Genomic DNA, 13037 nt, shown 5'->3' with positions numbered 1-13037 from the left:
TTAAAAACAATTACTGACCACACAGACAAGATATGGTTTAATGGGAGGTGTCAACATGGGTTTTTGCACATGGAAATCTTGCCTTACCAATTTATTAAATTATTCTGAAGAAAAGCACACAGATAAAGGTAAGTTGGTTGATATAGTGTATTTAGATTTTCAAAAGGCATTTGACAAGTCCTTCATGTCAGACTCCTCAGGAAATTGGAAAGTCATGGAATCAGAGGCAGTGTACTTTTGTAAATTGATAAAAGACAGAAAACAGAAGATACAACTTCTGTTGGTGAAGTGCCTTGGGGTCTGTACTGAGACCTGTGCTATTTAGCATATTCATAAATGATCTGGAAAAGGGAACATGTAAGGTGACCAAATTTGCAGATGTGAGAAAACTGTTTCAAGTCGTTAAAGCAGCAGAGGATTGTGAGGATCTGCAGAAGGACTTTGTGAGACTAAGAGACTGGGCATCTAAATTGCAGATACAATTTTATGTGGAAAAGTGCAAAGCAATAAACTCAAGGAAAAATAATCCCAACCATAGGTACACAATGCTGAGTTCCGTGTTAGGAGTCACCACCCAGGAAAATGACCTTGGAATCCTTGTGGACAATACCTTGAAATCTTTGGCTCAGTGTGCCGTGGCTGAGAAAAGGGCAAATAGAATGTTAGGAATTATTTAGACAGGAATAGAACAACAAGACTGAGAATATCATAAAGCCTTTGTATAGGTACATGTAGCAACTGCACCTGGAATATTGTGTGCAGTTCTAGTCACCCCATCTCAAAAAAGACATAGCAGATTTAGAAGCAGTACTGAGAAGGGCAACAAAAATGATAAAGTGATGGAAAAACTCCCTTCTGGAAAAAGGCTAAACAGATTAGGTCTCTTTAGATTGGAGAAAAGACAACACAGGGGATTCGATTATTAGAAATGTAGATAGCAGGGTGGCTGGTGGACGTGAGGACCGCCTGGTAACTTGCCTGCCTGGTGCGAAGGTGGCAGACCTCACGCATCACCTAGATAGGATTATAGACAGTGCTGGGGAGGAGCCAGCTGTTGTGGTACATGTAGGCACCAATGACATAGGAAAATGTGGGAGAGAAGTTCTGGAAGCCAAATTTAGAATTTTAGGAAGGAAGCTGAAATCCAGAACCTCCAGGGTGGCATTCTCTGAAATGCTTCCTGTTCCACGTGCAGGTCCCCAGAGGCAGGCAGAGCTCCAGCGTTTCAATGCGTGGATGAGACAATGGTGCAGGGAAGAGGGATTCAGCTTTGTAAGGAACCGGGGAAACTTTTGGGGAAGGGGAGACTTTTCCGAAAGGATAGGCTCCACCTTAACCAGAGTGGAACCAAGCTGCTGGCACTAACTTTCAAAAAGGAGATAGAGCAGCTTTTAAACTAGAACAAGGGGGAAAGCTTACAGTCACTCAGCAGTGCATGGTTTGGAGAAATGTATCCTTGAAGGATACTAATGAAACAGGAGAGTTAGGGCATCCCAAGAGAGGTTCCCATTAAAAGCAAACATAGTCCCATATGCCTATATATAAAAAATCACCAAAGCTAATGATTTCCGAATTATCCCAAACAACTGAAAAGCAGGTTGTTAAAACAAACAAAAAACACACTTTGAAATGTCTGTATGCCAATGCCAGAAGTCTAAGAAGTAAGATGGGAGAGTTAGAGTGTATAGCAGCAAATGATGAGATTGACATAATTGGCATCACAGAGACTTGATGGAAGGAGAATAACCAATGGGACAGTGCTTTATCAGGGTACAAATTATATCGCATTAACAAGGAGGATCAACTTGGTGGGGGTGTGGCACTTTATGTCCAGGAGGGTATAGAATCCAACAAGATGAAGATCATACAAGAGACTAAATACTCAGTAGAATCTATATGGGTAGAAATCCCATGTGTGTTGGGTAAGAGTATAGTGATAGGAGTATACTACAGTCCACCTGGACAAAATGGTCAGACAGATGATGAAATGCTAAGAGAAATCAGGGAAGCAAACCAATTTGGCAGTGCAATAATAATGGGAGATTTCAATTACCCAGATATTGATTGGTAAATGAAACATCAGGACTTGCTAGAGACAAAGTTCCTGGATGTAATAAATGATTGCTTCATGGAGCAATTGGTTCAGGAACCAACAAGAGAGGGAGCTATTTTAGATTTAATTCTTAGTGGAACGCAGGAATTGGTGAGAGGTAATGGTGGTGGGGCCACTTGGCAACAGTGATCATAACATGATCAAATTTAACCAATAACTGGAAGGAGGACAATAAGTAAATCTGCAGCTCTAACACTAAACTTTCAAAAGGGACACTCTGATAAAATGAGGAAAATAGTTAGAAAAAAACTGAAAGGTGCAGCTGCAAAGGTTAAAAGTGTTCAACAGGCTTGGACATTGTTTAAAAATACAATCCTAGAGGCGCAGTCCATATGTATTCCACGCATTAAGAAAGGTGGAATGAAGGCAAAACGATTACCGCCATGGTTAAAAGGTGAGGTGAAAGAGGCTATTTTAGCCAAAAAACATCCTTCAAATTGGAAGAAGGATCCATCTTAAGAAAACAGGATAAAACATAAGCATTGTTAAGTGTAAAACATTGATAAGACAAGAAAAGAATTTGAAATGAAGTTGGCCATAGAGGCATAAAAACTTTAAAAAATATATCCAAAGCAAGAAACCTGTGAGGGAATCGGTTGGACCATTAGATGACAGAGGGGTAAAAGGGGCTATTAGGGAAGATAAGGCCATTGCAGAAAGACTAAATGAATTCTTTGCTTCTGTGTTTACTAATGAGGATGTTGGGGAGATACCAGTTCCGGAGATGGTTTTCAGGAGTGATGAGTCAGACGAACTGAACGAAATCACTGTGAACCTGGAAGATGTAGGAGGCAAGATTGACAAACTAAAGAGTAGCAAATCACCTGGACCTGATGGTATGCATCCTAGGGTAATGAAGGAACTCAAAAATGAAATTTCTGATCTATTAGTTAAAATTTGTAACCTATCATTAAAATCATCCATTGTACCTGAAGACTGGAGGGTGGCCAATGTAACCCCAATATTTAAAAAAGGCTCCAGGAGTGATCCGGGTAACTATAGACCAGTGAGCCTGACTTCAGTGCCGGGAAAAATAGTGGAAACCATTTTCAAGATCAAAATCGTAGAGCATATAGAAAGGCATGATTTAATACAACACAGTCAACATGGATTTACCCAAGGGAAGTCTTGCCTAACAAATCTGTTTCATTTTTTTAAAGGGGTTAATAAACATGTGGATAAAGGTGAACCGGTAGATGTAGTGTATTTGGATTTTCAGAAGGCTTTGACAAAGTCCCGCATGAGAGGCTTCTACGAAAACTAAAAAGTCATGGGATAACAGATGTCCTTTCATGGATTACAAACTGGTTAAAAGACAGGAAACAGAGTAGGATTAAATGATCAATTTTCTCAGTGGAAAAGGGTAAACAATTTTCTCAGTGGAAAAGGGTAAACAGTGGAGTGCCTCAGGGATCTACTTGGACCGATGCTTTTCAATATATATATAAATGATCTGGAAAGGAACACGAGTGAGGTTATCAAATTTGCGGATGATACAAAATTATTCAGAGTAGTTAAATCACAAGCAGACTGTGATACATTACAGGAGGACCTTGCAAGACTGGAAGATTGGGCATCCAAATGACAGATGAAATTTAATGTGGACAAGTGCAAGGTGTTGCATATAGGGAAAAATAACCCTTGCTGTAGTTACATGATGTTAGGTTCCATATTAGGAGCTACCACCCAGGAAAAAGATCTAGGCATCATAGTGGATAATACTTTAAAATCGTCGGCTCAGTGTGCTGCAGCAGTCAAAAAAGCAAACAGAATGTTAGGAATTATTAGAAAGGGAATGGTTAATAGAACAGAAAATGTCATAATGCCTCTGTATCGCTCCATGGTGAGACCGCACCTTGAATACTGTGTACAATTCTGGTCGCCACATCTCAAAAAAGATATAGTTGCGATGGAGAAGGTACAGAGAAGGGCAACCAAAATGATAAATGGGATGGGACAGCTCCCCTATGAGGAAAGGCTGAAGAGGTTAGAGCTGTTCAACTTGGAGAAGAGACGGCTGAGGGGGGATATGATAGAGGTCTTTAAGATCATGAGAATTCTTGAACGAGTAGATGTGACTCGGTTATTTACACTTTCGAATAATAGAAGAACTAGGGGGCATTCCATGAAGTTAGCAAGTAGCACATTTAGGACTAATTGGAGCACTATTATGTCTCAGGATCAATTGGGCTGAGGTGACCCGAGAGCCCTATGTGCGGTCTAATTTTATTTCTGGGAACTCATAGCCATCGGAGTTGTGCGTCTCATGTAGTATGTGAGAGCAAAATTTTTTTATGAGTACATGACGGTCTTCTGAAGCAGACGCCTCGGGGAAGCCGCGAAAACGGAGATTGCTCCAGCGCGCTCTATTTTCTAGGTCTGCGATTTTTGTAATTAATTGGGTAGTGTCCGAGCACAGGGTTTCACAGGCAGTTTTATTTAAGGAAGATTCTTCTGCTTGTCCATCCAAACGCACATCTAGTTCATCGACCTGGTGTCCCAGAGACGCGAGGTCCTACTGCATTTCTTCGACGTGAGCTAGCAGCTCTTGTCAGTAGGCCTTAATATCTGCCCTGAGACTAGCGAACCAGTCTCGAAATTTAGCCCTAGTAGGATGATCCGAAGTTTGAGTATCGGATTGCTCAGGGCACGATTTGTGCGTGTCGGGGCTAGGGAGCGCGAACCGGCGCCATCTTGATCCCCTGCCTTTCGATCTGTTAGGCCACCCGCATCTAGATTACCTTCTTTATGAAAGGAGAACAGTTGAAAATCAAGATTTTTCTTTCTGGTCGTCATGTCTGCGATTGAAGTTGTCTCAAGGCAATAGCGGATACTATTTGGGCTGTCAAAGTGCAGATGCTGGTGGATTTGTCGGGAAACGGCGGGAGCTCAAGAATTAAGCTGCCATCTCAGCGCATGATGTCACATCCCCCCCTTCTGTCCTGCTTTTGCTCAGAGACTGTTCTCCAAATTTATTATTTTTTTAAACCCCAAACTGGGTCAGGACCGCAGGTTTTGCACCACCTCCATCTGCTGGAGACATAGAAATACTGAAGGGACGCAGGCAGCACTCAGGCTTAAGAGGAAGGGAGGCAAAACCCAGCTGTCTGGACTGATCCGGGTATGTACAGGGAATGGGCAAAAACTGCACCATCCCACTGTGCAAAGTTGGTAGACACTTATTCTAAACAACTCATGGTTGTTATTGCTGCAAAAGGGGTAGCGATTACTTTGGAATATTTCTATAATTTTTCTTTCATCATGAAAGTATAGAATACGTTATGTAGATCACTGAAACAAATTCCTACTTTAATGTATTTTGATTTGTATTTTTTAAACACCAGAACGTGAAGACTTACAAAGCACTGTATCAGTGCTTTACCAGGACATTGCATGCCAGCAACTCCTCTGATTTTCTACCACTGTGGGTAGATGAGTATATAAATTCTTATATGCCAACTAACACCAGCTCTCTTCTTTTCCTAATTCATTTCCTGGCTCTTCTTTTTATGTTCCTTATGTTTCTTTTTTCTCCACCTGTACTCTCTCATTTTTCTATTTCTTAACTTTGCTTTTCTCCCCCCTCCATCTCTGCACTTCTAAGATTTGTCTCCATTTTAAGACTCATTCCTCCATGGTTCACCCTTCCATCTGTTCTGCCCTCTTTCTTCCTCCCTCCCTCACCTTTCCCATTTTCCTCATTTCCCTTTCAGTTTGCAGCAAAAGCAAAGAGGAACAGCAGTGACGTGCATTTGATTTGCCTGAACTATAAAATGAATCTACAAACATTTGTTAGTACTATTACTTAGGATTTACGAGATCACAGCAATGCTTTAAGAAGGTTAGCATTAGATCCACTAGTATTAAAACCTGCACAATTTCATTTTCTTTAGATGGATGCACTTATATAGTTCGTGTAAATACATATCCTGCTAATGTACTAAAAGCCAGCAGAGTGAAAACTTACTTCTGTTCTTCAGAGAGTTCAAACTCTGTCATCACTCTTCTTGCAAGTTTTGCAGTGGCTGGTAAGGCAAAACCAGCAGCCATCTTGACTAAGTGGACAGCATGAGCTTTGTTATTGCTCTGTTTTGCAGAATCCAAGAACTCATTCATCACTTGGTTACTACAAAGGAGAAACAGACACCACCTTTGATATTCCACATAAACTAAAAAAAAAATGTGGTATCTATTCATAATTTACTTCCTTTGCTTTGGAGTGCTTAATATCTAATTGTCAAATGATATTACCAATCATTTGTCTCTATCAAATTTAACTCTGTAATCAAAGCCTATTGAAAGTAAGAGGATCTAAGCTAAAAACAAGGAGAAAATGCATCTTCCAGCATGCAGGGAGTTAAATTAGATCAGTGGTACACACATTTGTTCTACTGATCCACTGACAGTTGGGTGTTTAGGATATCCACAAGGAATATACTTCAAATACAGTTGTACACATTGGAAACCCACTATATGCAAATTATCTCATACAAATTCATTATAGATAAATGCACATAAAATACATAAATATACACAGAGGGAACAAGAGGGGTACATATTACTATTTATTAATGAACTAACCTGGGGACACGGTTACTCTTTTTGAAGAGCTCCAGCATTTTCCTGTTTGAAAAAAAAGGTTTCGGTAATTATTAGAAGAAAATAAATTATTAGAAGAAAATAAATATTAACATTGTTTGGATCCCTTAAGGCTACTGCTAATGAATCTGAAAATAAACTAAAAATGAAACAAACTGCAGATGAACAAATTTTTAAAAATCTGAAAGAAAATCATGGGATAAAAAAAAATAGTGAAATTACTCATCTTTATTGTTAATCCCTGAAGGCAACAACTCACAAGAGCCCTATATAAGTCACATGCACTCGTCCGGCAGGCGCAACTTCGCCAACAGAGGTTGAGGGGGGGGGGGAAGGTGGTGGTGGTGGTGGGGGGGGGGGGGGGGGTCGGAAGGAAAGTTCCCTCCAAGGCCGCTCGGATTTCGGAGCTGCCTCGGAGGGAACAGGGAAAGCCATCGGGGATCACCTAGAGCTCAACACGCGCAAGGTGCACAAGTGTGCACTCCCTTGCGCGCGCCGAACCTGGATTTTATAACATGCACGCGGCTACACGCGCATGTTATAAAATCGGGCATAGATTTGTGCGCGCTGGGTTGCGCACACAAATCTATGCCCGTGCGTAGGTTTAAAAATCTGGCCGTATGAACAAGTAGTAATGCCCCTGGTTTCCTGCAGCAAATTTTTCAAGATTCTATGGCAAGAGAAAGAAAATTTTGTGGCAGATTTTTCAAAGTTCTGTGGTAAATGTGGCAGAATTTTGTATATTAAAATTTATGTTTTAAACTTTAGAAAAAGAGAAATTACGTACCTGATCATTTCCTTTCCTCTAAGGCAGGCAGGCCAAGCCACACAAGTAGGTTATGCACCTCTACCAGCAGGTGGAGATGGAATAAAACTGACTCGCTGACATCACAGACATATAGCCCTGCCCTGACATCAGCCCACCAATATTCTCTGGAAACACCAAACTATGGACAAACTGATTATACTTGAACATGACTAACAACCACCACTCATGATTCTAACCAAATGAGAACACTGAGCTCAGTTAAAAGACTTAACATGCACTAACTGTAAAGGCTGGTTATGCACTTACCAGTCAATCAAACAAAGTTACAGAAATAACACTCTTCGTTGTCTGACCTAAGGGATTAACTAAAAGCAAGCAGGCAGCCCAGAAAAAGTTATGGATTGGCCTGCCTTCCTTAGAGGAAAGGAAACTATCAGGTAAGTAGTAATTTCTCCTTCCTCTGCACTCAGGTACACCAATCCACACAAGTGGGATGTACCAAAGCTATTCCCGAAAAGGGTGGGAGGCTGTCCGCGGTCCCGTCGACATTGCACCCGTGAAGGCCATATCCTCCTGGGCCCGCACGTCCAAGTAGTAATGCTTGGAGAAAGTGTGTAAGGAGAACCATGTCACTGCTCGGCAAATCTTGACAGGAGACAACTGAAGCTCCACCCTTGATACCACCTGAGCCATTAGTGGAATGCACCCTAACTTGTCTAGGTAATGGGACATCGGCATCCACATAGGTGGCTGGGATGAGTTATTTTACCCAATCAGCAATAATTGTCCATGTCGCCACTTCACCCTGTTTACCTCCACCACGGAGCACAGACAGAAGATCAGACTTTCTGAAAATTTTAATAATCTTCAAAGTACCCACTCATATACCGCCTGACATCCAAGGCATGCAACAGACAATCACGCTCATCTCTATCCCTGTCCAGTCTGATTCAAATGAAACTCTAAAACCACTTCTGGTAAAAAGGAAGGTACCGTTCTAAGTGTACCGCCCCCAGAGTCATTTGTAGAAATGGCTCATGGCACGAAAGAGCTTGCAGCTGAGAGACCAGACGTGCTGAACAGATTGCTACGAGAAAGACTGTTTTCAAAATGAGTAGCTGTAAAGAGAGACCATGCAGTGGTCGAAAACTGAGACCCGCCAAAAAAGTCAGATTAAGGTCCCAAAGAGGCACTGGTAGCTGTAAGGGAGGATGCAGATGCTTAACTCCCTTCAAAAACCTGGACACATCTGGATGGGAAGACAATGGTCCCGTCCCCCCACTTACTCACCCCCTATAACAAGAGAGAGCTACTACCTGCACCTTTAGAGTGTTAAGACCAAGCTTTTAAGCAGGCCTTCCTGTAAAAACTCCATTATCAGAGAAATTTCCACTTTGAGAGGATGAGAACCTCACTCCTCACACCAGTTCTCGAACATTCTCCCAACTCTAACATAAGCTAGAGATGTAGGATATTTCCTAGCCTGGAGCAAAATGGAAATCACCACAGAAGAATAATCACACTTCAGCAACTGAGCCCTCTCTCTCAAGGGCCAAACCAATCCAGATTGTCATGCAGAATGGGCCCCTGATGCAATAGATCCTTCTTGAGTGGCAGTCTGAGAGGACTGTCCACCAGAAGTCTCTGAAGATCGGCATACCACAGCCTCAGAGGCCAATCCGAAGCAACAAGAAGTACAGCTTCAGTCTGATTCACAATCTTTTGAATGAGCCTGCCTATCATCAGCCAAGTTGGGAAGGCATACAACAGCCCACTCCGCGACCAGACCTGAACGAGAACATCGATACCTAAAGTCCTTGGATCCCTTCTGCAACTGAAGAACCAAGGTACCTTTGCGTTGCCAGAGGTCACCAGCAAATCCAGATATGGGTGACCCCGGCAAACTACTATGAGTTGAAAAGCTTCATCTGCCAAAATCCATTCTCCTGGGTCCAAATATTGCCTGCTGAGGAAGTCAGCCTGTACATTGTCCTTCCTGACAATGTGGGAGGTGGATATGTCCTGGAGATGTCGCTCTGCCCAGACCATGAGCGCATCTACTTCCCTGACACCTGAAGGCTTCTTGTTCCACCTTGATGATGATGTAGGCCACTGCTGTGGCATTGTCCAACATTATCCTCACCGCCTGAGCTTCCAGTCATTCAGCGAACTGCAAACGCCTCTAACAGACTGATGGTCCACTTCCGCTCCTCAGCACTCCAGCGGCCTTGCGTCACCAAATCTTGACAAATGAGTCTTCCAACCCAGAAGGCTCACATCTGTCGTAAGCACTAACCAATCCAGTGTCTTCAAGGATACCTCCCCTTCCTGAGATGACCAGCTTGTAACCACCACTGCAACTGGAAGCTCACCTCCAATGGCAAGTGGAGCCTCACCGTATACTCCTGTGACTGTGGATTCCACTAGGAGAGCAACGTGCACTGAAGGGGGTTACATGTGCGTCTTTGCCCAAGAGACAACATCCAAAGTGACTACCATTGACCCCAGGACTTGTAGATAAGACCACCTTGTTGGGCAAATAGTCTCTCTCAGGGCTTGAACCTGAGAAATTAACTTCTAATGCGACCCTCTAGCAAAAACACTCGATGGACCACCGGATATCTGGTCGGTCTCAGGATCGTGAGGCCTCCGATGCCGATGCTTCTGTTTATGTTTGGTGCCTCTCTCGATGACAGACGCTGATTTTATTGAGGAAATAGACGGGGTTGGTGATCTATCACCCACTGCATCTGGTTGTCTTTTCTTCAGGACGACTTTGCGGATCGCTCCAGCCGGAGATGACTGCGTAGACGTCGAAATTGAAGGCATGAGCTGTAAATGGAACAGGTGTTCCATTTTCTCCTGCCCTTTGGCGTCATCTTGGCACATTTCGGGCAGGTTAAGACATCGTGTCTCTCACCGAGACAAAGCACACACTCCAAGTGTGGGTCCGTGATGGACATTGTTCGACAGCAAATCGGGCATTTCTTAAATTCCGTAGCCATTATGAAGTCGGACAGCCGTCGACGACTTTTTGGCTAAGAAACGGTACGGAACAGACGGGAAAAAAGAAAAAACTTACCGCGATGGTAAAACAACAGGAGATCACGGCGGTTTTTGAAGTTTTTTCGTACTTTGGAAATATGGTGAAAATCACCACAGGACTCCGATTAAGCGCGAGGCTAACTGCTTCGCGGAAAAAAGAAGACTGAAGGGAGACCCCTGTGGCTGAGAATATCATGGCATGCTGAGCATGCTCAGTGGGCACACTGTGCCAATCAAAAGTTTCTAGAAACTTTGACAGAAGTTTTTCCGTATAGGGCTCCATTACTGATGTCACCCATATGTGAGGACTAGCATCCTGCTTGACCTGGGATAATAGGTGTTCATGATTTCCTTTTTTTTGACATTTTTAAACATCCATGCCTGAGCTAAACTTAGCCTTTGTAGTTGCTCTTTTCAGTTTTTTCCTAACCATTTTACTCATTTTATCAGTAACTTTTTTGAAAGTTAAATGCTGTCACAGTAGATTTCTTTAGTGCTCTCCTTATAGTTAAGTCAAATTTGCTAATGTTGTGATCACCATTGCCAAATGACTCCAACACTGTTACCTTTAAAGTACAGGATTATCACGGAATTTGACAAGGAACAGGACCGCAGGTTATGCTTTCCTTCATCTGCTGGAGTCAAAGAAATACTGAAGGATCGCAGGTGGCACACCAGTATATCTAGGGGGTGCTTTTCAGCTTTTCTCTGACTCCATCTGCTGGAAGGGAGGCATAACCCAGCAGTCTGGACTGAATCCTGGTACGTACAGGGAAATCCTGTATTCCACTAAGGACTAGGTCTAAAATAGCTTTCACTCTTGTTGGTTCTTGTACCAGTTGCTCCAAGAAGCAATCATTTATTTCATCTAGGAACTTTACCTCTCTAGAATGTCCTGATGTAACATTCATTCAGTGAATACTGGGGTAACTGAAATCACTTATTACTATGCTGCTGATTTTGTTAGTTTTCCTAATTTAGTTTAGTATTTCATTGTCTGTTAGTTCATTCTGGCCAGGTGGACAATAATACACCCCCAACACTATTTTATTCCCCTTTCACCTGGAATTTCTATTCGTAAAGATTCAACATTGTATTTTCCACCTGCTGTTATAATGTAAACCGATATGATGTGTATTTTAATGTCGGTATAGAAAAACTGTTAAATAAATAAAATAAATAAACAAACATTGCATTTTGTTTTCTGTAGAACTTATCCTGTTTGACTTAATGCTCTCTTTTATAGTGCTACCCCATCACCAATTTGATCTATCCTATCATTTTGATATAATCTGTACCCTGGTATCACAGTTTTCAAATGGTTATCCCTCCTTCCACCAGGTTTCAGATGCCAATTATATCTACTTCTTCATCCACTGCTATAACCTCTAACTCTTCCATCTTATTTTTTTAGATTTCTAGCATTTGAATACAGGCATTTCAAAATATGTTTTTTGTTTGTATTAACAACCTGCTCATCAGTTGACAGGGGTAATTTGGAATCTTTCTGTACTTTGCTTAAAGACACCTAGTCCACTTTGGCATTTATTGCAAACTCTGTCTTCCCCCTTGACTTCTTTGCAACTAAAGGCCTGATTTACTGCACTTTTGCACGGATGAGCCAAATGAGAAAAGAAAGAAAGAAAACAGGCAACAGCCTGTCAGCAAGTCACCAGGCTAGAGAGTGATGAGCCAGCACCAGCGGAGAGCTCTCCCCCTGCTGTAAGAGGAGCCTTAGCAAAGTGACCTAAACTGTAAATTTAAAACTTCCTATTTTTTTTTTTTTTAAACTTGATCCCCCTGAGGAAGTAGCCCTAAGCTAACAAGCGGGGGACCACAAGTCCCCTGCTCACATCTGCTGGAGTCAGAACGTTAGAGAGCTGTTACAGGGGAGGCGTGGTTATATGGGTCCTCGCCTGGGAATTTTGTGTTCTGACTCCATCTGCTGGACATGGAACATAACCCACCGTCTGGAATGATCCTGGTATGTACAGGGAATTCTATTTATGGCACCACTTGACTTTGGGAGGCTTCCCTAGTGCTCAATGGATGGGCTCTGGACTGAACCTCCTGGGTCTGTCTCACTGCCTCAACCAAGAGTAACACAAAACAGGTGGGAACTTGGGTTTCCAGATGGGGAGAGAGAGGGTGAGAGAGACACATACCCAGGCAGTAGCACAGACAAAAAATTGGCTAATTCAGCATTGTTTGTTGATGGAGAATTATTAAAATCTCCCTAAATGTTGTCCCCAGTTATTGAGCCCAATGCACTTTGGCAGGATCCCAATATGCTAGTTAAACCTTTCCCCAGTGCCACGAAAAGGAATAAAAACCAGGATGTTTAATCAAGGTTTTGAATATAAATCAGCTGATTTTATTTTTTATGATGCAGTTTTTAATGTAGAATCTCATTTTTAGGGTTCTTTTGTTTCCATGTTGTTGCTTATTTTACATTATATTATTGTTTTATGTAACTTGTATGTACACAGCTCCGATATAAAGTCAAACTGT

The 13037-nt window shown here is 42.2% G+C and overlaps 1 protein-coding gene across 2 annotated transcripts in view; it reads right to left on the bottom strand.

Moving 5' to 3' along the window:
* Window positions 1-13037, bottom strand: part of PTCD3 (pentatricopeptide repeat domain 3) — a 189088-nt gene that overhangs the window by 4635 nt on the left and 171416 nt on the right. For both annotated transcript variants that reach the window (XM_029592766.1, XM_029592767.1), the window contains 2 exons: window positions 6695-6736; window positions 6081-6239 (listed from right to left, as the gene is read on the bottom strand). In XM_029592766.1, coding sequence (XP_029448626.1) covers window positions 6081-6239; window positions 6695-6736 — 201 coding nt within the window. The remainder of the gene's footprint in view (window positions 1-6080; window positions 6240-6694; window positions 6737-13037) is intronic.

The sequence above is a fragment of the Rhinatrema bivittatum genome, chromosome 1 (assembly GCF_901001135.1).
Source record: "Rhinatrema bivittatum chromosome 1, aRhiBiv1.1, whole genome shotgun sequence".
In the NCBI taxonomy this organism is placed as follows: Eukaryota; Metazoa; Chordata; class Amphibia; order Gymnophiona; family Rhinatrematidae; genus Rhinatrema; species Rhinatrema bivittatum.
Note: the sequence above shows the minus strand (reverse complement) of the source record. Positions and strands in the feature narration are given on the sequence as shown.